This window comes from Lithobates pipiens, unplaced genomic scaffold (genome assembly GCF_037356315.1).
Source record: "Lithobates pipiens isolate NorthernLeopardFrog02 unplaced genomic scaffold, aLitPip1_a1.2 Scaffold_35, whole genome shotgun sequence".
In the NCBI taxonomy this organism is placed as follows: Eukaryota; Metazoa; Chordata; class Amphibia; order Anura; family Ranidae; genus Lithobates; species Lithobates pipiens.
In genome coordinates, this window is record NW_027507811.1 from 24,474,833 (window position 1) to 24,501,612 (window position 26,780).

Here is a 26,780-nt window from a genome sequence, read left to right on the forward strand (position 1 = left end):
ATGGGAGGCGAACTTCGCAAACCTATAGGTCAAATTTGCAGCCACAAAATAATTATTAGCTGTGCAAACATAGTCCCACCACATGGCCAATGACATAACACATGTATGAGGTGAATCTGGGATCGACAACTACAAGCATTCTTTTTTTATATGGGAAATTGTTGTGACAATTCAGGACTGTGGAGCGCATGAAGGCAATGGAGGAGAGGGAAGGTCAGGGTAGGCAAAGAAGAGGGTGCAGGAGATGATCACCAGCAGCGTGACATACAGCAATGACACCTGCACCGTGATAGAGTCATCTGAGAGCAACACCGTGATACAGAGCACTGACATCAGCAGCGTGACATACAGCAATGACACCTGCACCGTGATAGAGTCATCTGACAACAGCACCGTGATAGAGAGCACTGACATCAGCAGCGTGACATAAAGCACTCACACCAGCACCGTGATATACAGCACTGACACCAGCATCGTGATAGAGAGCACTGACATCAGCACCGTGACATAAAGCACTCACACCAGCACCGTGATATACAGCACTGACAGCAGCACCGTGACAGAGAGCACTGACATCAGCACCGTGATATACAGCACTGACACCTGCACCGTAAGCAGCCCCAGGAGGAAGTCAGCATAGCACAGGGATGGTGGGAGCCCCTCATAATGAGCATAGCACAGGGATGGTGGGAGCCCCTCATAATATGCACAGCAGAGGTACAGCCCCAGGAGGAAGTCAGCACAGCACAGGGATGGTGGGAGCCCCTCATAATGAGCATAGCACAGGGATGGTGGGAGCACCTCAAAATATTCACAGCAGAGGTACAGCCCCAGGAGGAAGTCAGCACAGCACAGGGATGGTGGGAGCCCCTCATAATGAGCATAGCACAGGGATGGTGGGAGCACCTCAAAATATGCACAGCAGAGGTACAGCCCCAGGAGGAAGTCAGCACAGCACAGGGATGGTGGGAGCCCCTCATAATGAGCATAGCACAGGGATGGTGGGAGCACCTCAAAATATGCACAGCAGAGGTACAGCCCCAGGAGGAAGTCAGCACAGCACAGGGATGGTGGGAGCCCCTCATAATATGCACAGCAGAGGTACAGCCCCAGGAGGATGTCAGCACAGCACAGGGATGGTGGGAGCCCCTCATGATAAGCAGCCCCAGTAGAAATATTTTTAGAAATGTGAGGTAGTTAACACTGTTGTGAGCTAGGCGAGTACGCTTATCAGTCACGATCCCCCCTGCTGCGCTGAACGTCCTTTCGGACAGGACACTGGATGAGGGGCAAGCCAACAGTTCCATTGCAAATTGGGCAAGCTCTGGCCAGAGGTCAAGCCTGCCCACCCAGTAGTCCAGGGGTTCATCACTCCTCAGAGCGTCCACATCAGCCGTTAACCCGATGTAGTCAGACACCTGACGGTCTAGGCGTTCCCTGATGCTGGATCCGGATGACACCTGTCGATGGGTCGGCTGAAAGAATGACCTCATATCCGAAGTCACCAACACATCTTCAAACTGGCCTCTTCTTGCAGGCACTGTTGGATTGGTACCCGCAACTCCTTCTCTGGGAGTGGGAATTGCTCCTCTGCCAGCGCACGCAAAAGCAGAATGCAGCATTTCTCGAAGTAAGGCCTGCAAGTGCTGCATTCTGACAGCCCTCTGCAACGGCGGTAACATTTCCGCCATTTTGTGTTTGTACCGGGGGTCTAAGTACGTTGCCACCCAGTACTGGTCCTTGACCCTTATGCTTTTTATACGGGGGTCCCTATTAAAACACTGGAGCATGAAGGCCCCCATTTGCACTAAAGTGGAAGCGGTGTGGTGGCCTGGCTCCTGCTCATCATCAAGGATAATGTCGTCCTCTTCATTCTCCTCTCCCCATCCACGCACAACAGGGATCCCAGAAAGGTTTAAAGCATGCTCTTCTTGCTCCTCCTCATCTGCCCCGGCACCATCCTCCTCTGACTCCTCTTCAGACTCCTGTTGTTCACTTGTCTCAGATAGAGTAGCCCCCCCTGGGAATTCATCCAGCATTGCGACTTCCTCATCTTCCCGCTCCTGCTCCTCCACAGCTTGATCAATGACACAACGCAATGCACACTCCATAAAGAAGGCATAAGGTACCATGTCACTGATGGCGCCATGGCTGCGACTGACCAGTTTGGTGATCTCCTCAAATGGCCGCAGAAGTCTGCATGCGTCGCGCATAAGCAGTCACTGGCGCGGTGAAAAAAAACCCAGCTCCCCAGAACCGGTGAGCCGCAGAGTTCATACAAGTAGACGTTAACTGCACGTTTCTGCTGGAGCAGCCTATCAAGCATATAGAAGGTTGAGTTCCATTGCATCGGGCAATCGCAAATAAGACGTCTGACTGGCAGATTGTGTCGCCGCTGAATGTCAGCAAGGCGAGCCATGGCCGTGTAAGATCTTCTGAAATGGGCCGAGATTTTCCTTGCCTGCCGCAAGATGTCCTGGACCCCAGGGTATTTGACAACGAATCGCTGCACGACCAAGTTTAAGACGTGTGCCATGCATGGCACGTGCGTGATTTTGCCCCGTTTCAATGCGCTAAGCAGATTGGCACCGTTGTCACACACCACTTTACCAACTGTCAAATTGAGCGGTGTTAGCCACTGATCTGCCTGTGAACGCAAAGCTGAAAGGAGTGTCGGGCCAGTGTGGCTCTTGGCTTCCAGGCACAACAGACGCAGCACGGCATGGCAACGTCTCACCTGGCATGTGGAATAGGTTCTGGTGAGCTTGGGTGGTGCAGCAGAAGAGACGCTAGCAGCGGTAAAGGAGGAGTCAGCTGAGGAAGAGAGGGAGGAGGATGGAGTAGGAGGAGGAGGAGAAGAAGAGTCAGGCCTGCATGCAATCCGTGGCGGTAAAACCAAATCTACACGGGTGCCACGGGTTACATGCTTGACGGCCATCAGAAGGTTCACCCAGTGGGCAGTAAAAGTGATATACCTTCCCTGCCCGTGTTTGCTAGACCACGTGTCTGTGGTCAGATGTATCTTGGCACCGACACTGTGTGCCAGAGATACATTCATTTGCCGCTGAACATGGCCATATAGCTCTGGGATGCCCTTCTATGAGAAATACTTCCTTCCTGGGACCTTCCATTGTGGTGTTCCAATGGCCACAAATTTGCGAAAGGCCTCCGAGTCCACCAGTTTATATGGCAGTAGTTGGGGGGCTATGAGTTCTGACAAGCCAGCCGTCAACCGTTGGGCAAGAGGGTTATCCGGCGTCATCATTTTTTTACGCTCGAACATTAGGCCCACGGAAGCCTGCCTTTTTGCAGAAAAACGTGAGCTTGGCGTGATGGAAGGTGGAGTGGAGGACAATTGTGAGGAGAGAGGAGAAGGAGAAGTAGAAGACGAGGCTGGACGGTGAGAGCCTGCAGTGTGGCTTTGTGTGTTCCGTTGCTCCCACTCGGCTCGGTGATGGCTGACCATATGCCTTCTTAAGGAGGTCTTCTCTAGGTGAGTGTTGGGCTTACCGCGACTAATGCGTTGACTGCAAAGATTGCAGATGGCAACGCTATTGTCAGCAGCGGACACGTTAAAAAAAGCCCACACTGTGGAGTCATGTGCCGGTGTCCTGGGAGCGCGAGATGTGACCGTACATGGTCGATGACTCGCTCCTGATACATTTGCAGTCTGCTTTGTCCCTCCTGTGCAATGTAAGTTATTCCTGCTTCTCCTCCCTATCTGCTGGTCCATATCTCCCTCTGAACTCCCCTCCTCTTCCTCTCTTGTGGGCACCCACGTGACATCACTAGACACGTCATCATCAACGTCACCTTCCCCACCGCTATAAGTAGAGATATCGGAGTAGGCAGCAACACCGGGGACCAACCTCCTCCTTGGGCTGATCTGGGTACTGTCGTCAGACTGCTGAGTAGTGGTTGTTGCTACCTCCTCTTCCTGATCCAATACCAAGAGTGGCTGCGCATCAGAAATGTCCTCTTGATATGGATCGGAAAATAATTCCTGTGACTCAAGCGGAAGGTATGTGGTGGTGGTGGTGGTGGTGGTGGTGTTGGTGGTAGTGTCTTTGGTGGTGCACATAGCAGAGAGTGAAGAAGAGGGTGCAGATCGAGAGGATGAGGAGGGTGCAGAAGAGTAAGGCTGAGTGAGCCATTCAACCAAGTCTGGTGCTTCCTTTAAAGTAATTGAACGCACCTTCTGCAACTTCCCACTTTGGCTCAAGCCTGTTGCTCCTGCCCTACCCCTACCACCCCTGCGGAAGGGCCTGCCTCTTCCTCTGCCTGTCATTTTTTAAATGACCCTGTGACAAAGCTCTCAGTCCCTATACCAATGAAGGACTGCGGCAGTATAGGGCAGCGGTCAGCAGTAGTGCACCTCAACCCTATGTATTGTGGACTGATACCAGTCCTTATAGAATAGCAGACTGTACCTCACTCAACCCTATGTACTGTAGCACCCTAGACAGACCACGTTACCAGTCCTTATAAGGACTTTTGTGGACCAAGTAGGTTGTGTGTGAGTGATTAGCAGACTGTACGTCAGTCCCTATACCGATGAAGGACTGCTGCAGTATAGGGCAGCGGTCAGCAGTAGTGCACCTCAACCCTATGTATTGTGGACCAATACCAGTCCTTATAGAGTAGCAGACTGTACCTCACTCAACCCTTTGTACTGTAGCACCCTAGACAGACCAAGTTACCAGTCCTGATAAAGAGCTTCGTGGAACAAGTGAGTTGTGAATGATTAGCAGCTTGCAGCAGAAGGGCAGCAGTCAAGTATAATATTCTTTCTATATTTGGAAGAAAGAATATTATATGTGTACAAGCCTATTACCATACCACTGATACCATTCCTGAAAAGAACCTTTGTGGAACTAATAGTAACAGCTACTGTTTAAACTGACCCTCACTGCCTGACACACTGCTTCCTGCCTGTCCCTATATAAACTGGCAAAACAGAGGCTGCTGGAACAATAACTGGTTACTGGAATAGCACTTTTGTGGACCTGATAGTAACAGCTAATGATGATGACTAATCTGGCTGTCCCTACAGCAGCACACACCGTCCTGTCCCTTTCTCTAAACTGACAAAAGACACTCAGGCTGCTGCAACAATCAGTAGCACAGCAAACCTATATACACCTAACACCTATACCAGTCCTGAAAAGAACATTTGTGTACCAAATAGCTAGCGATTTATCTCTCCCTGCTCCACACAGCAACCTCTCCCTATAGTGACAGAAGAAAGAATGTAAAATGGCCGCCGGATCGGGTGTATTTATAAGTTAGGGGGACTGTCCAAGTGTCCATGTGCTGTAATGTCTCAATTTGCTGTCCTGTACCCTATGATGGATGTGTCATCAGGTCAAAGTTCTTTTACACAGTAAAAACACGGAAGTCCGCAGGGCAAACGGCGCCAATAGTCCGCCGAACGGGCGGACCGCGAACAGCCGAAATTCGCTGCGAAACGACCGCCGGGCGAACTGTTCGGCCATCCCTACTCATTAGACTGAAAGAGGTAAGGCTCGGTTCACACAGGGGCGACACGACTTCAGGACGACTTTGTGAGGCAACTTGGAGACGACTTGAACACGACTTTTAGACACGACCTGGGGCGACTTACAAGTCGCCCCAGGCCAGGCGACTTTTGCCGTGGCCAATCAGAGAATGAGCTCTGAAGGGGGAACTCCACGCCAAATTTCTGAAAAAAATTTGGCGTGGGTTCCCCCTCCGAGAGCATACCAGGCCCTTAGGTCTGGTATGGATTCCAAGGGGAACCCCCTACGCCGAAAAAACGGCGTGGGGTCCCCCCCAGACCCTTATCCGAGCACACTACCCGGCCGGCCAGGAAAGGGGGTGGGGACGAGCGGGCGGCCCCCCCTCCTGAGCCGTACCAGGCCGCATGCCCTCAACATGGGGGGTGCCTTGGGGGAGGGGGGGCGTGCGGCCCCCCCACCCCAAAGCACCTTGTCCCCATGTTGATGAGGACAAGGGCCTCTTCCCGACAACCCTGGCCGTTGGTTGTCGGGGTCTGCGGGCGGGGGGCTTATCGGAATCCGGGAGCCCCCTTTAATAAGGGGGCCCCCGGATACCGGCCCCCCACCCTATGTGAATGAGTATGGGGTACAATGTACCCTTACCTATTTACCTGTAAAATAAAAGTACAAAAAAAAAACACAACACACGAGATAAAAAACTTTATTGCACAGCTCCGGGGGTCTTCCGTCTTCGGGGGTCTTCTCGCCGGACTCCTCCACTATCTTCTTGTAGCTCTTTTGCTAGCGGAGGAGTCCGGCTTTCTTCCTCACCGCCGGCCTCTTCTCTCGACTTCGGGGGTCTTTTCCCCCTCTTCGGTTCTTCTGCCGGGCCACCGCGCCTTCTTATAGCTCTTTTACAGGCGGTGGCCCGGTCTTCTGTTGCCGCCGCCGCCTTCCGTTCTTCTTCTTCTCCTTCTTCTTCTCCTGGAGATGTTGACTCGACGTTCTCTCCGGCCGCAATGCCAGGGACGCGCTGCGCTGCGACTTATATAGGGACAAGGGGCGGTGTCACATGGGTTGATGTCACATGGGTTGGTGTCACGTGGTGACCCTGCCCCCTTGCGATGTCACTGTCCCGGAGGATGCTGGGACTGTCGCCATGTGACACCAACCCATGTGACACCAACCCATGTGACACCGCCCCTTGTCCCTATATAAGTCGCAGCGCAGCGCGTCCCTGGCATTGCGGCCGGAGAGAACGTCGAGTCAACATCTCCAGGAGAAGAAGAAGGAGAAGAAGAAGAAGAACGGAAGGCGGCGGCGGCGACAGAAGACCGGGCCACCGCCTGTAAAAGAGCTATAAGAAGGCGCGCTGGCCCGGCAGAAGAACCGAAGAGGGGGACAAGACCCCCGAAGTCGGAAGAAGAGGCCGGCGGCGAGGAAGAAAGCCGAGCTCCTCCGCTAGTAAAAGAGCTAGAAGAAGATAGCGGAGGAGTCCGGCGAGAAGACCCCCGAAGACGGAAGACCCCCGGAGCTGTGCAATAAACTATTTTATCTTGTGTGTTGTGTTTTTTTTTTGTACTTTATTTCACAGATGAATGGGTAGGGGTACATTGTACCCCATACTAATTCACATAGGGAGGGGGGCCGGGATCCGGGGGCCCCCTTATTAAAGGGGGCTCGCGGATTCCGATAAGCCCCCCGCCCGCAAACCCCGACAACCAACGGCCAGGGTTGTCGGGAAGAGGCCCTTGTCCTCATCAACATGGGGACAAGGTGCTTTGGGATGGGGAGGCCTCGGGGCCCCCCCTTCCCCAAGGCACCCCCCATGTTGAGGGCACGCGGCCTGGTACGGCTCAGGAGGGGGGGCGCACGCTCGTCCCCACCCCCTTTCCTGGCCGGCCGGGTAGCGTGCTCAGATAAGGGTCTGGTATGGATCTGGGGGGGACCCCCACGCCGTTTTTTTTCGGCTTCGGGGGGTTCCCCTTAATATTCATACCAGACCTAAGGGCCTGGTATGCTCTCGAAGGGGGAACCCACGGCAAATTTTTGTTCATAAATTTGGCGTGGAGTGCCCTCTTGAGAGCTGATATTTCTGACAGAGTACCTTCCGTATAGACGGAGATCCGACTTGAAATCAATGGGTACCAGTCGCCTATAAGTCGGATAGAAGCAGTACAGGAACCTTTTCTGTAGTCGGAGCGACTTCAGTAGTGTGCATTAAGACGGCTCTCATTCACTTACATTGTTTTTTAAATGTTGTCCGACCTGAGGCGACTAGGGGCGACCTGAAGTCGGATCGGAGTTGCCCCTGTGTGAACGGACCCTTAGGGCCGGTTCACACTGCGACGCGAGGCGAGGCGACACGGCTCGCCTCGCCTCGCTCCCGCAAGTCGCCCCCATACAGTGCTATGGAACCGTTCTGAGAGGAGCGACTCGAGTCGCTCCGACTCAGAAAAAAGGCTCCTGTACTACTTCGGGGCGACTTCGGGGGCGACTTGCATTGACTTCTATGCAGAAGTCCTCTGCAAGTCGCCGCTGACCCCCCCCTGCAAGTCGCGGCGAGGAAGTCGGAGACGCCTCGCCGCGGCTCGCAGTGTGAACCGGCCCTAAGAGATTCTGCTACATTTTGGATATTTATTATAGCAAAAAGTTAAAAATATTGTTTTTTTTTCCAAAATTGTCTGTCTTTTTTTGTTTATAGCACAAAACATAAAAACCACAGAGGTGATCAAATAGCACAAAAAAAAAAGCTATATTGGTGGGGAAAAAAAGGACGTCAATTTTTTTGTGAGCACAACGTCAGTTAAAGCGACACAGTGCCATATCGCAAAAAAATTGCCTGGTCACGGGGAAATGGCCTGGTCAGGGGGAAATCTTCCAGTCCTTAACTGGTTAACGTACCAGAACACGCAACCACTGCTCCTGTGACTACAAAAGGAGACAAAAACTAAATGTGCCTGGCATCCTACACTAGGAAGGTGCTACAATTTTATTATCTAATAATATATATATATATATATATATATATATACATATATATATATATAGCAGGTGTCAGACTTTCACTGACTTTGATAGGCTGCCAGCAGTGGGGCTGGACTCTGCAACTGTACCCTACGCTCGCATCTGAATGCCAAAGTCTCATGCACCGGGCTAAACGTCTAATGCGCATTAGACCTTACCCTCTGTCTGCACATGTGGCTAAAAATCCATCCTGTCGCAACTGTAACGCCCCGTACACAAGTTCGGCCTTTCCGACAATTTGGTTCGAAGGTTGTTGGCTCCAACTCGTCTTGCATACACACGGTCACACAAATGTTGCCCAAAAATTACGAACGTGGTGACGTACAAGACGTACGACGAGCCGAGAAAAAGGAAGTTTAATAGCCAGTGCGGCTCCTTCTGCTTGATTCCGAGCATGCGTGAACTTTTGTACGCCGGACTTGTGTACACACGATCGGAAATTCCGACAACAGAGTTTTGTTGAGGGAAGATTTGAGAACCTGCTAGCCAACATTTGTTGGTGGAAAGTCCGACAACAAATGTTCGATGGAGCGTACACACGGTCAGACTTTCCACCAACAAGCCCACATCCAACATTTGTTGTCAGAAAATCCGATCATGTGTACGGGGCATAAGACTTATCTTATTTTTGGAAATAAAGGATGGAGGAACACATTGGAGAAAATAGTAGCTATAAGCTGGCATACCTTGTGAGGAGGAGGCTGCCATGACACCAGGGCAGGAGATGATGGAAAATTAGGTCACCTAAAACAATAACAAATATCAATCAGTTTGGCAATAATGGCAACACTCTTACCTGCAATACAATCAATGGAATCTAGAAGGAAATTGGTATTTACCTAACATGCCCAATGTACGACTTCTTTTCAGGGGTTTGTGTTTCTTTGGGATCATATAAAAATCAGAGAGGTTGGAATCTGATGGAGACAACCCATAGCTATGGGTAAAGCACCTTCTTTCAAGCTTTTTTCAGATCACAGGTATAGAAATTAGGAACATGATCTATGAGGGTTTTGCTGTAACTAAGGTCTTTGAAGTTGTGAGCACCACTCAAAAGAAGTCTGATTAACAGGAAGTGACGTAGGAGTACGAGCTCGCGGCTCATGTATTACATGCCTTGTTTTACTGTTTGAAATGTGAGTACATATATGTTTTTCTAATAAAATACTATAAAAAAAACTATAATACACTATTGGAGCCCCTTTGCTTGCATATTACCTCACGGAGGAGGCCAGGTTTATATCCCAGAATTACACCTAAGGAAGCATTGCCACATATTCAGCCCCAAGGAGCGTTTTTATCTCCAAAGCTAGGAGGAGGCACAAGGATCCCCCGTGAAAGATATTTAACCAATGCTGAAACCTTACAGCAGTAAGGTAAGAGGCTTGTGAGCACAGAGGTGTCATATACACCATAAGAAGAGATACCACCAAGCTTCTAATTCACTCCCTGGTCATCTCTCGCCTCGACTACTGCAACTCCCTCCTCGTTGGATCACCTTTACATAGACCATCCCCCCTTCAGTCCATAATGAATGCCGCTGCCAGACTCATCCACCTTACCAGACATTCAGTGTCCTCCATCCCTCTCTGCCAATCCCTGCACTGGCTTCCACTCACCCAACGAATAAAATTCAAAGTACTAACAATAATTTACAAAGCCATCCATAACTCTGCCCCTAGTTACATCACTAACCTAGTCCCAAAATACCAACCAAGCCGCTCTCTTCAGTCCTCTCAAGACCTCCTGCTCTCTAGCTCCCTTGTCACCTCCTCCCATGCTCGCTTCCAGGATTTCTCCAGAGCTTCTCCCATCCTTTGGAACTCCCTACCCCAATCTGTCTGACAGTCCACAAATCTATCCATCTTTAGACGATCCCTGAAAACCCTTCTCTTTAAAGAAGCCTATCCTGCTTCTAACTAATACACTGTTTTACTTCCTCCATCAGCTCATCCCCCCACAGCTATTACCTTTTGTATCAATTGCCCCTTCCTTTTTAGATTGTAAGCTCTAACGAGCAGGGCCCTCTGATTCCTCTTGTTCCAAATTGTAATATAACTGTAATGTCTGCCCTCATGTTGTAAAGCAACTGTTGGCGCTATATAAAACCGGTATAATAATAATAATAATAATAATACCATTTACTTTACCGTTTGAATGTACAAGTAGAGCACTTTCACCTTCATTGTACTTTTTATGAAATCAGACTGTTTTCACTCGGTCTACTCATTTATCACTTTAATATTCACTGTAGAAGCCACTTTATTACCAATTGATATGGACATTTAGAAGTAATATATCATCTATTTATTTGTTTACGTTTGTACTTATTATGTTGATTATGATATTTATTGTTTAATTTTTTTTTACGTTATTGGGGACAGTGCAACATCATTCTTTATTCATACGCTTAGAGCCACGGATTTTGCTTTTCGGTGTTTGCGGCAGGCTTAATCACTTTCATTGTTGGTTTGATAGCGCAGGAGTATCATTTACATAAATAATTTCCCCCTGCCTCTGAAAGAAGCTTCTAGAGCTTAAAATAGCAGATGCAACCAGACTGAATATTTGTTGGGTTCTGGCCAATCCTTGGAGGGGAAGTGTCCAGAAGTGGGCAAATAGATAAATAGTTTGAAAATCTGAAAAGCAGGGTTCCTTCTCCCCAGGAGGGTTCTAGAGGTGCAGGGGCTTCTGCTTCAAAGCAGCCCATGGACTGAAGAGCTGCTCTAAGAGACCTCAGAGATGCCAGGACTAAGGACTTGAATGGACTTTGCTCAGAGCTGATTGCAGAACCAAGCAATATGGGGATCTGGTCCTGAGAGATGCTGGACCCTGTCTTGAGGAAGCTGGCGGAAGGAGGAAAGAGGCAGCTGTCCTGGAGACTTGTGAGTAGCGAGCTTGAACTGATCCATCCATCTGCGTGCTGGAAGTTGCACTGTGTACCAGCAATTGTGTGTTGACACGTGGTAACTAGATGCCCAAAGACTTGCCCCATGGTCTTCAGCTCTGGGGTCTTGCACTGTTCACCACTAGCCACCATTACTACTAGGTGAGACTAATTACTAAGTGTTTTTTGAAATTCCCCATGCCCAAGTTCCCTCTTCCCTGTTGAAGTCCTTCAAATAATAAAGCAAAAAAAGACATTCCCTAGACTGTTTATTGGAGTCGATGTGAATGGACTGATGCTTGTATTATTGGGAAACCTCTGTATTCTTTGGGATAACCCAGTATATATCAGTTGCCCCTTCAAGGGTAGCTCTACATATATATGTGATGTAGACTCATACAGACATGTACTTGCCATTGGGGCTACTGGGAGTTTCCCGGTGGGCCAATGGCTCAGTTGGCCGCTTTGAGTGACAGCCTGTCAAGTAATGTTCCCCCCCACGCTGTCCCCCTCTGTCCTCCACCCCCACGCTGTCCCCCTCTGTCCTCCACCCGTACTGTGTCCTCCACCCCCCACTGTGTCCTCCACCCCCCACTGTGTCCCCCTGTGTCCTCCACCCCCACTATGTCCTCCACCCACCACTGTGTCCCCCTGTGTCCTCCACCCCCCTGTGTCCTCCACCCCCCTGTGTCCTCCACCGCCACGGTGTCCCCCTGTGTCCTCCCCCCCACTCCCCAACGGTATATATATATACTGTTTTTGTGCGTGTTTGGGCGTGTTTGCAAAATTAAAGTGGCCTGGTCTGGATGAAATCCAGGGCCACATTTTTGTCCCAGTCCAGCCCTAGACTCATATAATCAAACACCTGCACTCCTAGTGCAGAAAAGTACATTCCACTTGGTTATTTATTTCCCAGCTTGTAGGTGGGACCTAGTGCGCATTCCCCACCGGGGAGAGAGTACACATGGAGACCAGGGTTTGCAGAGAGTTGTATTACCAAGGAAATTCCGAAGAGGGAGTACAAAGTCTGTTAAACACACCCAAGTTGCCGGGAAAGCACTTACAGAGAGCAATGCTGCTTTTATCACTTACTGCGACTGATGATGCCAACACCTGTCAGAGGAGGTGTCCAGAAGGCGGTCTTTCAACTAGGTACTTGTATGCAGAAAGACTCCGGCTATGACACCGTCTCTTCTCATCTGGAACCTCTTCTTGTGCTAGGCACTCTGTCCCTAACTAACAGGTTCCTGCCCCTGACCTAGCCACTATGCAGAATTTGCGCCAATTGAAGGAGTACATTGCTATTTATTAGCACTCCCCACACTAAAGATGTCTGCAGCGGCCATCCAGGACAGCAAGGTCCAATCGGACAGCTGCTCCCCTTATAACACCTATGGAGGCCTCAAAGGAACATGAGTTCTGCTCGTTCTCCTCTCTCTCTGCACTAGGGCTGCCGAACAGTGCCGACCAGTGCCACCTGTTCAGGGAGGGCAAACTATACCTGCCTACAAGCTGCTGGTTAATAATTTCCACACATTAATTACTTTTTATTAGTAAAAATCAGCGCTTTCTTTCCCCCATGTAACATTCAGTAAATATCTCTATGCATGTATATACATATAAGAGTGTAAACAAATTATTCAATATGTGATGAAACCATTATTACTTTATGCAAAAACTGAAAAATCAATAGTCTACTGATCCACACAGGTCATCTAGGCACAAAATATTATATCTCAGTTCTTCAATAAAGCCAATCTGTTCTTCCAGAACACCAAAAAGAGTCCACTGTAATGTACACTATATTATCAAAAGTATTGGGACGCCTGCCTTTACACACACATAAACTTTAATGGCATCCCAGTCTTAGTCCATAGGATTCAATCGAGTTGGGTCACCCTTTGTGGCTATTACAGCTTCACCTCTTCTGGGAAGACCGTCCACAAGGTTTAGGAGTGCGTCTATGGGAATGTTTGACCATTCTTCCAGAATCGCATTTGTGAGGTCAGGCGCTGATGATGGACGAGAAGGCCTGGCTCGCAGTCCCCGCTCCGCTCCCAAAGGTGTTCTATTGGGTTGAGGTCAGGACAGTCAAGTTCCTCCACCGCAAACTCACTCATTCGTGTCTTTATGGACCTTGCTTTGTGTACTGGTGCGCAGTCATGTTGGAACAGGAAGGGGCCATCTCCAAACTGTTCCCACAAAGTTGGGAGCATGAAATTGTCCAAAATATCTTAGTGTACGGACACCTTAAGAGTTCCCTTCACTGGAACTAAGGGGCCAAGCCCAACCCCTGAAAAACAACCCCCACACCATAATCCCCACTCCACCAAATGATTTGAACCAGTGCACAAAGCAAGGTCCATAAAGACATTAACCTGATAGAACCCGATAGAACACCTTTGGGGTGAATTAGAGCGAGGACTGAGAGCCAGGCCTTCTCGTCCAACATCAGTGTCTGACCTTGCGAATGCTCTTCTGCAAGAATGGTCAAACATTCCCATAGATACACTCCTAAATCATGTGGACGGCCTTCCCAGAAGAGTTGAAGCTGTTATAACTGCAAAGGGTGTTATGCAAGTGGAGTCTGCTGATAATTGGATTGCACATACACTATATTACCAAAAAGTATTGGGACGCCTGTCTTTACACGCACATGTAATGTTATCCCAGTCTTAGTCCGAAGGGTTCAATATTGAGTTGGCCCAATATTGAACCCTTCCGACTAAGACTGGGATAACATTACATGTGCGTGTAAAGACAGGCGTCCCAATACTTTTTGGTAATATAGTGTATGTGCAATCCAATTATCAGCAGACTCCACTTGCATACCACTTGTGTAACACAGCTCACTCACCAGAATTACTGTATATGACCCTTTATCTCTATAGAAGGTCATAAAAGGCTTGTTAAGCCACCCATCCCTGCTTCTATTCTTTCCTCCTCTATCCTTCAGCAAAGACTCTCATTCCACAATATAACAGCACACCTCACGTACCAAACAAAGAAAATCACCCTCATTGTGTAGTATGAATAAAGTGTTGGTTGTATTCATACTACATTATGAGGTTGATTATTTTTGTTTGTGATTTGGCATGTGCTATTATATCATTAAAACAGCTTATACATTGATCTTTTTTTTTTTTTGGTCAACAAGCAGGTTGAGCAATAGTCAATTGATTGACTTGTGCACAACCAGCCTGCCCATACATGGATTAAAATTAAGTAGGTTACTGCTGAACAGGCCAAATTTCGAACCATGTATGGCCGGCTTAACTTCGGGTGGCACACAAGTGGAATCTGCTAAAAAGGGGATTACATGTACACTGATCACCCATAACATTATAATTACCCACCATAACTTTCTGACTACTCATCTAATATTGAGTAGGTTCCCTTTTGCCTCCAAAATGTCCCTGATCAAGCCATTGACACCACTATACAAATGTAGTGCACACCATCTCTTTTTTTGATGCTTAGGTAGATTGCAATGAGCTATGAGATACTCCAGTAACAGTTCAGAAACAAGAGAACCTATTTCACTATTGTAGCACCCTAGTCCTAAACAGGGCTGCTAATAAATCTAGTTGTGCTAGGTGGTAACTAGCCTGGCTAATTGGTAGGTTGATCCACTGATTTATGTCCTAAGTGTGAGTTTGGGGTAGTCTCTCTCCTGTCAATAGGGGACACTATTGCTTTTGGCATTAGAATGATGGATTACCATAAATTCAGGTAATGGGTAACTAGGTTGTCTCAGCCAATCAGCAGGAGTTTCTTCGACCGCTGTGTATGCTGGGATAGGCTATTTATTTGGGAGGAGTCAGGTGATTGGGGTTACATAGTTACATAGTTAGTAAGGTTGAATAAAGATACCAGTTCAGCCTGAGTGTCTACAATTGTCCCTATCCCCATACATTGCACACTCACATCAGTCCCTACCCTCAAGGAGCCCACGAATCCAAGGTCCCCATTCATATACTAGGGTCAATTTTGGACAGAAGCCAATTAACCTACCTGCAGGTCTTTGGAGTGTGGGGGGAAACCGGGGTACCTGGAGGAAACCCAGACAGGCACAGGGAGAATGTGCAAACTCCAGGCAGGTAGTGTCGTGGTTGGGATTCGATCCAGCGACCCTTTTTACTGCTAGGTGAGAGTGCTAACCACTACACCACTGTAGGCTGCGGCCTGGGTGGGTGTGTGTTGAGAAGCTCCTGGTTGCTAGGCCTGAAGCCTGAGGCCTATCCAGGAGGCATGCTGGCTGCTAGGTCCACTTAAGGAATATCCAGCAGTTCAGGGTTCCTAAAAAGGAGGAGAAGCCAAGGTTAAGCCCCAAGCCTGGGGCAGAACCGCGTGTGTTATAGGCTCGGCCTGAGGGGAGGCTGATCATTGTCGGAGGTAAAGGAGAAACAGTTGCCACAAAGGGATGACCACTCCTGTTACCGGAGGAAAGTTTGGAAAGGAGTACCAGAGAAGACGCTTCATTAGCAGGGGGCGGAGTAGTGGGAAAGCCTCAGTGGAAACTCATCCAGGAAGGCAGTGGGTAGCTGTGAGTAAAGCTCTCAGGAGTACAGCAGGTAGCTGTAAGTAAAGCTTGAAGATAAAGTACAGCGGTTAGCTGTGGGTGAAACTCAGGAATCCAGCAGGTAGCTGAAAGTCCAAGCCGGAAGATCTACAGTAGAATATTGTGAGCGAAGTTGTTGCTATAGGAAACAGCAGTTGCTACAAGATACAGATTGCTGCATTCAGCTTAAAGGCCCTCATTATGTATTGCTGTCTGCCTAGTTATATTTCTGTCTGTGGAGTTTGCCTTAATTTCTATTGCATTTGCCTAAGGGTGTCCTGCACCCTAAAACCCTCTCTCCCCACCATTCCTGTTAAGAGAAATAAAACTCTCTTTGTTAAGTTTTACTAAAAGTGAATCTTGCCCAATCTTTACACCTTGCACTACTAAACCCACTATGCCTAGTAAACCGCACCCTTAGGAGGAATGTCAGTTCTCCCTGGCTCTGCGGGTCACCATCAGGCCCTTGGAAGTCAGGGAGACTGCTACACTTTGTCAAAGCTTTTTAGTACAGTCTCGGATCCAGGGCCGTCTTGAATACTGATTGGACCCTGGGAAAAAATTTTCTTGGCCCCCCCCCCATGCAGTTTTGCTCTCCACCTGCTCTGAGACATACAATAAATAGCAGCTAGACTTAAAATCAGTTTACTGTATCAGATCAGGCAGCAATTGCGATTGGTTACCAGCGGTTACAGCATATCATTACTGCTTAAAGAGGAAGTAAACTCTGATGAGTTTACTTCCTCTTTGATTCCCTGCAAAGGTAAAGCTTAATGGACTACTATGCATCGCATAGTAGTCCATTATGTGTCACTTACCTGACACAGTAGCCAGCGATGTCACCGCTGTCCCCTGTAGTCCGGAGCATCCATCTTCTCGGTGGGTCTCGCGGCTCCGCTGCTGTCATTTGGTGAAGCCGCGATGACGTCACTCCTGCGCATGCGCACTGGAGCCACCACATGCGGCATATTCGCTGTTGATGGCGGCACGCTCAGTGCGCCTGCGCGCCGCTGTCTACGGCGCATGCGCCGTAGACAGCTGTGCCTGTCTTTTGGCAAATATCTCCTAAACCGTGTGGGTTTAGGAGATATTTCTTGGATTAAGGCTTACCTGTAGGTCAAAGTGTGTTGTAAGGGTTTACAACCACTTTAATGACTGGTTGCTAGAGGTTACAGCACACATTACGGCTCACTGATTAGTTGCTTGAGGTTACAGCAAATGACTTCTGCTTGTTAATTGGTTACTAGAGATTACTGTAAATTAATACTGCTCACTGATTGGTTGCTGGAGGTTACAGCACATCATCTCCTCACTGCAGGGGAGCATGATACACATATGAATGCCGCCTTTATTTACATATCAATGTTGCCGGCCGCATCTATTTACTTAGTAATGCCGCCACTATTTACATATGAATGCCAGTTATTTACATGTAAACACAGGGTCTGCAGGTGAGTTATCTGTACACAACAATAGGGTAGAGCTGGGCAGCATTAGTACCATCACTTCACACTGAGATATTGGGACTAAAACTTAAAGGGACAAGGGAATTTACACTGGGATAGTTGGCAAGTATGAGGCAGCTGCTTGGGGCCCCACAACAATGACAGGGCCCAGGGCAGCTGCTCCTTTTGCCCTGCCTTAAAGACGGCCCTGCTCGGATCCTACACTCAGGTCTGTACTCACAATGTCCTTGGATACTTGGGTGCCTCCTTCCAGTATCAGTCAGACATTTTTCTCTCCAGATCTCTCCAGACCAGATCCTCAGTGAAATCCCTCGATCAGTTCCAGACCCCACCCTATTTTTGTACTCCCCAGCCACCTACTGGGCATCCTTCCCAAGGGATTGACTGGGACCGCATAAATATTCAGGCTGCCTCTTTTAGTCCACTACATTCTAGAATTCTCAAGAAGACAAGAGAAGCGGTCAAACCTGCAGCCAGTGAAGCCTAGAACAATCCAAAGCAATCACAAACTGCTCCACTGATTACAGGGGAGCCAGAAAGAACTACATTTATCTAACCAATCTAGCAGCCTATCCAGGAAGGTGCTACCCAAAGCATTACACTGCTTCCTCCGGATTGCCTTCTTCCCATACTACATCCTGGTGCCATCTCACGTGCTCAGCCATCTATATGACATTAAAGAAAATATGATTCATCAGACTAGGCCATCTGCTTCCATTGCTCCGTGGTCCAGTTCTGATGCACGTGTGGCTGTGGGCACTGCATGTGCACCTTGACTGGTCTGTGGCTACACAGCCCCATGCACAAAAAACTGTAACGCACTGTGTCTTCTGCATCTTTCTATCAGAACCTGTACTGTAGCTGATAACTACGGCTGAACTTCTTCCTTTGTTTCTACTGTATTATCCTTCTGCAGTGTGGACATGGTTAAACTAAATATTCATTAATGCAGAAGTGCAGCATCCATCTTTGAGGAGGCCACTTTGCCATGCTCATCTATGGAGTGTCTCCAGTGTAAGGGGCAGCCATTTTAGCTGTGTCTGGATGGGGTGTGCGGCTGACTTCTGAGAGAAAGAAATGCTGATTGCTGAACAGACAACTGCCATAGGTGACAACAATTGGGTGACCGCAGAGAAGTGAAGAGGCTACTTATCACACAGAACTTTGCTTCAGAGATTGGGTGTGTGGTGTAATTTGGATGCTTGGTGGGATCAGACTACTTTGCCGGGTAACGTTTTTTTCCATCAATCACTGACCGGTGGGATAAAATGGGGACTGTTATTGCAAATTAGGACTGTTGCAATTCAGTTCTGTTAAATGCTGTTAGGCTGGCCATACATAATAAGTTTGATGGAAATGAAAAAAAAAAGATCAACCTACAGAGAGATGGCTGAATTCAGAGACAACCCGAAAATCAAAGTGAAAAAATGATGCAGCAGGCTAGTCAATTTTGCTGAAATTTCATTGCAGCAACTCAAAATGTCACTCAGTAGTTTGTATGGCCCTTACATTCTTGTATGCATGCCTAACAACATCGGGGCATGCTCCTAATGAGGCGACAGATGGTGTCTGGGTGTATTTCCTCCCAGATCTGGACCAGGGCATCACTGAGCTTCTGAACAGAATGAGGTGCAACCTGGCGGCGTCGGATGGACAGAAACATAAATGTCCCAGAGGTGTTCTATTGGATTTAGGTCAGGTGAGCATGGAGGCCATTCAGAGGTATAAATTCCTTCATCCTCCAGCAACCTTTGTGCATACTCTCGCCATATGAGGCCGGCCATTGTTGTGCACCAGGAGGAACCCAGGACCCACTGCACCAGCGTAGGGTCTGACAATGGGCTCAAGGATTTCATCCAGATACCCAATGGCAGTCAGGATGCCATTGTATATCCCGTAGAGGTCTGTGCATCCCTCCATGGATATGCATCCCTAGACCATCATTGACCCACCACTAAACCAGTCATGCTGAACGATGTTACAGGCAGCATAAACGTTCTCCGCGGCTTCTCCAGAACCTTTCACGTCTGTCACATGTGCTCAGGGTGAACCTGAAAAGCACAGGGCGCCGCTGGCGGACCTGCTAATTCTGGAGTTCAATGGCAAATGCCAGTCAAGCTCCCCAGTGCCAGGCAGTGAGTACAGGGCCAACTAGAGGATGTTGGGCCCGCAGGCCACCCTCAGAAAAGTATGTTTCTGACAGATTGGTCAGAGAAATTAACACCAGTGGCCTGCTGCAGGTCATTTTGTAGAGCTCTGGCAGTGCTCATCCTGATCTAGGGCTGCAACTAACGATTATTTTCATAATCGATTAATCGGCCAATTATTTTTTCGATTAATCGATTAATCGGATAAAAAAAAAGGGGGGGGGAAATATATATGCACGCACGCACACACACACATGCACACACACACACACACACACACACACAAGGGGCGGTGTCACATGGCTTTATGTCACATGGGTTGGTCACAAGGGTTGATGTCACATGGGGACTATGACATCGTAAGGGGGCGGGGTCACCATGTGGCACCAAACCATGTGACATAAAGCCATATGACACCGCCCCTTGTCCCTATATAAGTGGCCGCACAGCGCGTCCCTGGCATTGTGGCCGGAGAGAGCGCCGAGTCAACATCTCCTGGAGAAGAAGGAGAAGAAGAAGAAGAACGGAAGGCGGCAGCGGCGACAGAAGACCGGTCCACTGCCTGTAAAAGAGCTATAAGAAGGCGCGGTGGCCCGGCAGAAGAATCGAAGAGGGGGACAAGACCCCCGAAGTCGGGAGAAGAGGCCGGCGGCGAGGAAGAAAGCCGGACTCCTCCGCTAGCAAAAGAGCTACAAGAAGATAGCGGAGGAGTCCGGTGAGAAGACCCCCGAAGACGGAAGACCCCCGGAGCTGTGCAATAAAGTATTTTATCTCGTGTGTTGTGTTTTTTTGTACTTTTATTTTACAGGTGAATGGGTAGGGGCCGTGCGGCCCCCCCTTCCCCAAGGCACCCCCCCATGTTGAGGGCACACAGCCTGGTACGGCTCAGGAGGGGGGGCGTGCTCGGACAAGGGTCTGCTGTGGACTTGGGGGGGACCCCCACGCCGTTTTTTTTCGGCGTTGGGGTTCCCCTTTAAGTCCATACCAGGCGGCGGGGCCAGCGACGTCTCCTTCGCGGGCCCCGCCTACCTGGAGACGCGCTCGAAATGAGCGGACTTTCCTCCGCGTGTGTGGGCGAGTCCGTTCATTTCAAAAGTAGGGCGGATAGTACGGCGGACTTAGTACGCCGTATTAGTCCGCTGAAAAAGTGGTGTGTGTGGGCAAGTACCCCGTTCGGAAAGTCCGACGGACAGTCTGGCGGAAAGTACGCCAGACTAAGTACGTCATACAGTTCGACCGTGTGTACACGGCATTAGAGTAATCCCCCTCCCCCCATACACAGACCCCAGCAATGTGAGGACTGAGGAACTCATCCTGCACCATACAATAACACTGACAGACAGCAGGGAGAACCGACCGGTAGTCCCGCCACGGGGGATGTGCGGGGACAGAAGAAGAGGACGGGGGATGTGCGGGGACAGAAGAAGAGGACGGGGGATGTGCGGGGACAGAAGAACTCCGTGACTCCTCCAGAATTCATTCACTTGGGCTGACACAGGTCGTGCTTGGGGTGACGTCAGCGCGCAGCTCGCCGCCGCCGGGTGTACCAAGATGGCCGCCAGCTCCGAAGCTAGGCCGAAGCCGTGGTCCTTCCTGAGGCCGCGGCCCGCTCATCACATGGTGCGGACCAACTAATCGATAATGAAAATCGTTGACAACGATTTTCATTATCGAATTATTATCGATAATATCGATTAATCGTTTCAGCCCTATCCTGATCCTCCTTGCACAAAGGAGCAGATACCAGTCCTGCTGATGGGTTAAGGGCCTTCTATGGCCCTGTCCAGCTCTCCTAGAGTAACTGCCTGTCTATTGAAATTTCCTTCATGTTCTTGAGATTGTGCTGGAAGACACAGCAATTCTTCTGGCAATGTCACGTATTAATGTGCCATCCTGGAGGAGTTGGACTGCCTGTGCAACCTCTATAGGGTCTAGGTATCGCCTCATGGTACCAGTAGTGACACTGACCCTAGCCACATGCAAAATTAGTGAAAAACAGGCAGAAAAGATGAGTAGGGGGAAAAAAATGTCAGTGACCTCCACTTTTAAAACCATTCCTGTTTTGGAGGTCGTCTCATTGTTGCTCATATAGTGCGCCTGTTGTTAATTTCATTAACACCAAAGCAGCTGAAACTGATTAGCAAACCCCTCTGCTACTTAACTGACCAGATCAATATCCCAGGATTGAATTGACTTGCTGCTATACTCTGATTAACAAGTTTTCTGTAAAATCTTTTAAGTAAACACTTTCAATGTGTATGCAATCAGGCAGGCCCTTGCACTACATAGTTGCATTTAAATCTAAAGGAAATTAAATAAGAAAATTGTAAAGTGTACAGCCAGCCTTAGCCCTTGTACACACGATCGGAGATTCCGACAACCAAATCCGTCGGATTTTGTCCGACCGATTTTGTTCGAAACTGTTGCATAAACACGGTCGGACGAAGTTGTCGGAAAATCCGATCGTTCAGAACGTGATGACGTTATTTCGTTACGACGGGACTATGTTCAGGCTAGTAGCCAATAGCTTTGATGTAGGAATTTGATCTGAGCATGCGTGGCACTTTGTCCGATCGGAATTCTCTACACATGATCGGAGTATGTCCGATTGGAGCATTTTGTCGGAAAATATTTCCGGCAAGTTGGAAAATTTGGTCCGACTGAAACAGTCCGATGCAGACCACACACAGTCGGAATATCCGACAAAACGCCCCGATCGGACACATTCCGTCGGAATCTCCGACCGTGTGTACAAGGGCTAAGTCAGAATACTGCAGGTGTTTAACCATATATCTCAGACAGGGACGTGCGGTGAGGTCAGTCGCTGGTGACGCACTGACTAGTATCAGAGCCAGATATGCACAGGTGCGCCGCGATCGTTAGAGCGAGAGCAATAGTTCTAGCATTGGACCTCTTCTGTAACTCAAAAAATATAATCTGTAAAAAAATGTAAAGCGACGCCTATGGAGATTTTTAAGTACTGAAGTTTGGTACCATTCCACGAGCGTGCGCAATTTTAAAGTGTGACATGTTAGGTATCTATTTACTTGGCTGAACATAATATTTCACATTGTACAAAAAAATAGGGTTATATTTAGTGTTTTTTTTATATTCATGAAACAGTTTTTTTTTTCTAAAAAAAACAAGTTTGAAAAATTGCTATGCAAATACTGTGTAATCCAAGTTGCAACAACCACCATTTTATTCCCTAGGGTGTCTGCTAAAACAATATATATAATGTTTGGGGGTTCTGAGTAATTTTCTAGAAAAAAATGATGATTATTACATGTAGGAGAGAAGTGTCAGAATTGGCCTGGGTGGCAAGGGGTTAATTACCATAAGTAAGTAATATACAAATAATTATTATATATTATTTTGAAGATAATTTACTATTTTTTCAAAAACTGTACTCAAGCAGGTGGCTTAACGGATAAATTAGTGAAATTTGAAGTTATAACTTCCAACCAGTAATTTCACAGTAAATAGATAATAAACACCTTATTATTTTTTTTCAAAGCCTATGGCGTGCAAAACACACCCAAAAACTTTCACCCGGTGCCAAAAAAAGTGCACACACATCAAGAGTGAAACACAAAAACGTGCCACGGGTGTCTGCTGTCTTCCACAAGGAAAGACCTTACCCTGATCCCCCGGGGCATTAGGCTATAGACGGGAACTGAGGTACCAAATACATGGCCCATCCAGCCAAAGCCCAGGTACTAGGGTAGGGGCTCCCCTGAAGGGAGACCCCCCAAAGAGGGGGCAAACCAAGCCAGAAGACCTATGTCCACCCTCCCACACAACTTTCAGGGTTGGCCCGAGGACCGACACCCTACTCGTCAAACGTGAAGTGACAAACATAAAACGTGACACACAACACACAAATAAAATAAATAAAGTGGGGAAGGGATAGTGAAGAGTGAGAGTGAAAAGGTGGCCATTGTGTAATACAATGACCAGGCCCTCCGGCCAGGAATCAAAAATTCCTCTGGTCCTAGCCAAAAGGCCCGGCCCTAGAGGCAGGTGTGAAAATGCATGTATACAGTGAGGTGGCCGTGGTGCCAAACATCAACGTGAATAAATCACAGTGAGAGTAAGGCACCCCTGAACTATCACTTCAGGGGCCCATCACCATAGGCTTTTCAACAAAAGCATCCCCGACCCAGACAACAGCAGCCCCCACCCCAGCCAGAAAGGCATGGAGATCCAGGAGCTTAGTGAGAGCCCTTTGCCATCACTCCTATCTAATTACATTCGGGGAAGTACAGGCCGTTCCCCCGGTGAGAGAAAGGGGAACCAATGTTCTCTCCCGAAAAACTGACCGGAGCTAAAGCTGCCCCAATCCAGGCCAGAAGGCCAGGGTCCCCTCCCCTGGCACCGACCAGTGGTTCTCCATCCTCATCAGAAGGCTTCCCTTTCGGCTACAAACCGCTCCGGGTTACCTTCACACCAGCAGGTTTTGCATAGCAACCGCCACCCCTGCTCCACCTCGCCGTAGAACAGGGACGGAAGCAAGCGCCACCTCCTGGTAACTGATAAGAACAGATACTACACTTGATCTTAGCCAAAGGGCCGAGAAGTCAAGCTATATGTAATATACTATAACTATATATAATATAAATATATATAGGCTATATTTATATGGACTGGTACGCACGCCTGGCCTGAGAAAATTCCAATACAATGTGCTGAATATGATCTCTTTTCTCTTATATAACACATATACAGTCAAGTCCATAAATATTGGGACATCTACACAATTCTAATCGTTTTGGCTCTATTCACCACCACAGTGGATTTGAAATGAAACAAACAAGATGTGCTTTAACTGCAGACTTTCAGCTTTAATTTGAGGGTATTTACATCCAAATCAGGTGAACTATGTAGGAATGACAACAGTTTGTATATGTGCCTCCCGCTTTTTAAGGGACCAGAAGTAATGGGACAGATTAACAATCATCCATCAAACTTTCACTTTTTAATACTTGGTTGCAAATCCTTTGCAGTCAATTACAGCCTGAAGTCTGAAATGCATAGACATCACCAGACGCTGGGTTTCATCCTTGGTGATGCTCTGCTGCAAATATCTTCAGTTTCTGCTTGTTCTTGGGGCATTTTCCCTTCGGTATTGTTTTCAGAAAGTGAAATGCATGCTCAATCGGATTCAGGTCAGGTGATTGACTTGGCCATTGCATAACATTCCACTTCTTTCCCTTAAAAAACTCTTTGGTTGCTTTCGCAGTATGCTTCGGGTCATTGTCCATCTGCACTATGAAGCGCCGTCCAATGAGTTCTGAAGCATTTTGCTGAATATGAGCAGATAATATTGCCCGGAACACATCAGAATTCATCCTGCTGCTTTTGTCAGTAGTTACATCATCAATAAATACAAGAGAACCAGTTCCATTGGCAGCCATACATGCCCACGCCATGACACTACCAGGGGAGGGCTGGCAGCCTTAGGCCTGGGGGGCAAGTCCAGTCAAGTGGCCCATTGAACCACTGAATCAGCTCACCACCCATCTACACCACATTCCCCATACAGAGAGAGAGGGAGACTGCTCCACATTGCCCCAAAGAGAGAGAGACTGCTTGACACTGCCTGCCCAGAGAGAGAGACTGCTTCACACTGCCTGCACAGAGAGAGACCCCACTTCACACTGCCTCCACAGAGAGAGACCGCTTCACACTGCCTGCACAGAGAGAGACCCCGCTTCACACTGCCTGCACAGACCCCGCTTCACACTGCCTGCACAGAGAGAGACCCCGCTTCACACTGCCTGCACAGAGAGAGCAGTCACTTTCTGTGCAGGCACTGTGAAGCAGTCAGTCTCTGTACAGGCAGTGTGAAGTGGAGCAGTCTCTCAGAGAATGGAGCAGTCTCTCAGAAAGAGACTTCATGATTGCCCCCAGAGAGACTGAGAAAAAGAGCTTGCCCCTTCACCACACCCAGTACACAGACCAATGAGACTGCCGGAAGAGGAAGATGAAGACTAAAGACTGTGCTGTCACTGCCACCACACTAAGCACTACCTGTGGAGTCCGGAGCTTCTCTGGTGAGTGAGCACCACACCACTAGGCAAGCCAAGCCAGCAGAGTAGCTGAGAGTCACAGTGAGCGCAGCAGGCTAAACATGCAAGTCCTGCTGTCTCCCCGGCATGAACACCAGATTCACCAGGGTGCAGGTTCCTCCTGTCTCAATTGCGGATAGTAAAAAATGCAGGCACATGCCGGAGCACCGGCCAGATTAAGGGCATTGTGGGCCTGGTGCTGCAGTGGAGCAGGTTTAGGAGTGGCAGGGATATGAGGTAAGTAATGTCATATCCCAGCTCTTGCCCAGACTTGGTCACAGCCCAAAAGGGCTGTAATGTTAGGGAAGCCCAGAACTTGAATTACCAAGCTTCCGTAAGAGCCGTGTGTCGGTGTGTGCTCTGAGGTGAAAGTTTCCAAGCCATCAGAATACAGTGATCACTGCTGGCAGCTATAGCAGCCAGCACTGATCGCTAAAAAACATAAAGACACGCTGGTTGTACTGTCAGTTGATGGAGTCAAATTCTGTACAACCAGTCTGCACAGAGATAGATTGAAATGTCTGCTGAACCGGCAGAATTTCAATCTGTCTATTGTGGCCTAAGTCCACCAGTCTCTGGGTTTAATAATATCCTCAAATCTTCTGAAAGGGGGGCTCCACTTAGGTGTAGAAATTCACTTTGAACTCCACCTTATTTCCAGAACTCTCTTTAGGGTCCTTTAACATTGAAGGCGATGTACAGGCGTTTTAGTGCTAAAAAATAGCACCTGTAAAGCACTTCTTATGCCACCCCAGGTTTTCCACTGGGGCAGTGCGCTTGAAGGACATTCTGAAAAGTCCAGCAAGCAGCATTATTGGGGTGATTTGAGAGAGGTGCCCAGCCCATTGAAATGAATTTAACACTTTCTTTGGCCACTAGTGGGGGTTAAAAGTGCCTCACTAGCGTCACGAAAACAATGGTAAAGCGCCACTAAAACGAGCAGCGCTGTACCACTACCACCCAAATCACCCCAGTGTGAAAGTACCCTTTGGTATTAGATGTGCAAACAAAAAGGTGAGACCACATCTAATACCTACAGAGAGTAATGAAAATAAGGTGGAGTTCAAAGTGAACTGTGTCATTACCTGCAGGGATTGGCATTTAGGGAGGTTAAAGCAGGCAGGGATGAAATGTGATATCAACT

At 48.5% G+C, this 26,780-nt stretch overlaps 2 protein-coding genes and 1 pseudogene across 6 annotated transcripts in view; 1 reads left to right on the forward strand and 2 right to left on the reverse strand.

Annotated features, from left to right (window-relative positions):
- Positions 1 to 26,780, forward strand: part of LOC143956162 (uncharacterized) — a 713,750-nt gene that overhangs the window by 506,180 nt on the left and 180,790 nt on the right. The window lies entirely within an intron of this gene.
- The window catches only part of LOC143956169 (NACHT, LRR and PYD domains-containing protein 3-like), a 123,071-nt gene that overhangs the window by 90,922 nt on the left and 5,369 nt on the right, over positions 1 to 26,780 (reverse strand). For all 5 annotated transcript variants that reach the window (XM_077466311.1, XM_077466310.1, XM_077466309.1 and 2 more), the window contains exon 2: positions 9,191 to 9,248. In XM_077466311.1, the coding sequence (XP_077322437.1) occupies positions 9,191 to 9,212 (22 nt within the window). In that variant the 5' untranslated portion in view covers positions 9,213 to 9,248. The remainder of the gene's footprint in view (positions 1 to 9,190; positions 9,249 to 26,780) is intronic.
- On the reverse strand, positions 23,970 to 24,149 carry LOC143956423 (U2 spliceosomal RNA; annotated as a pseudogene).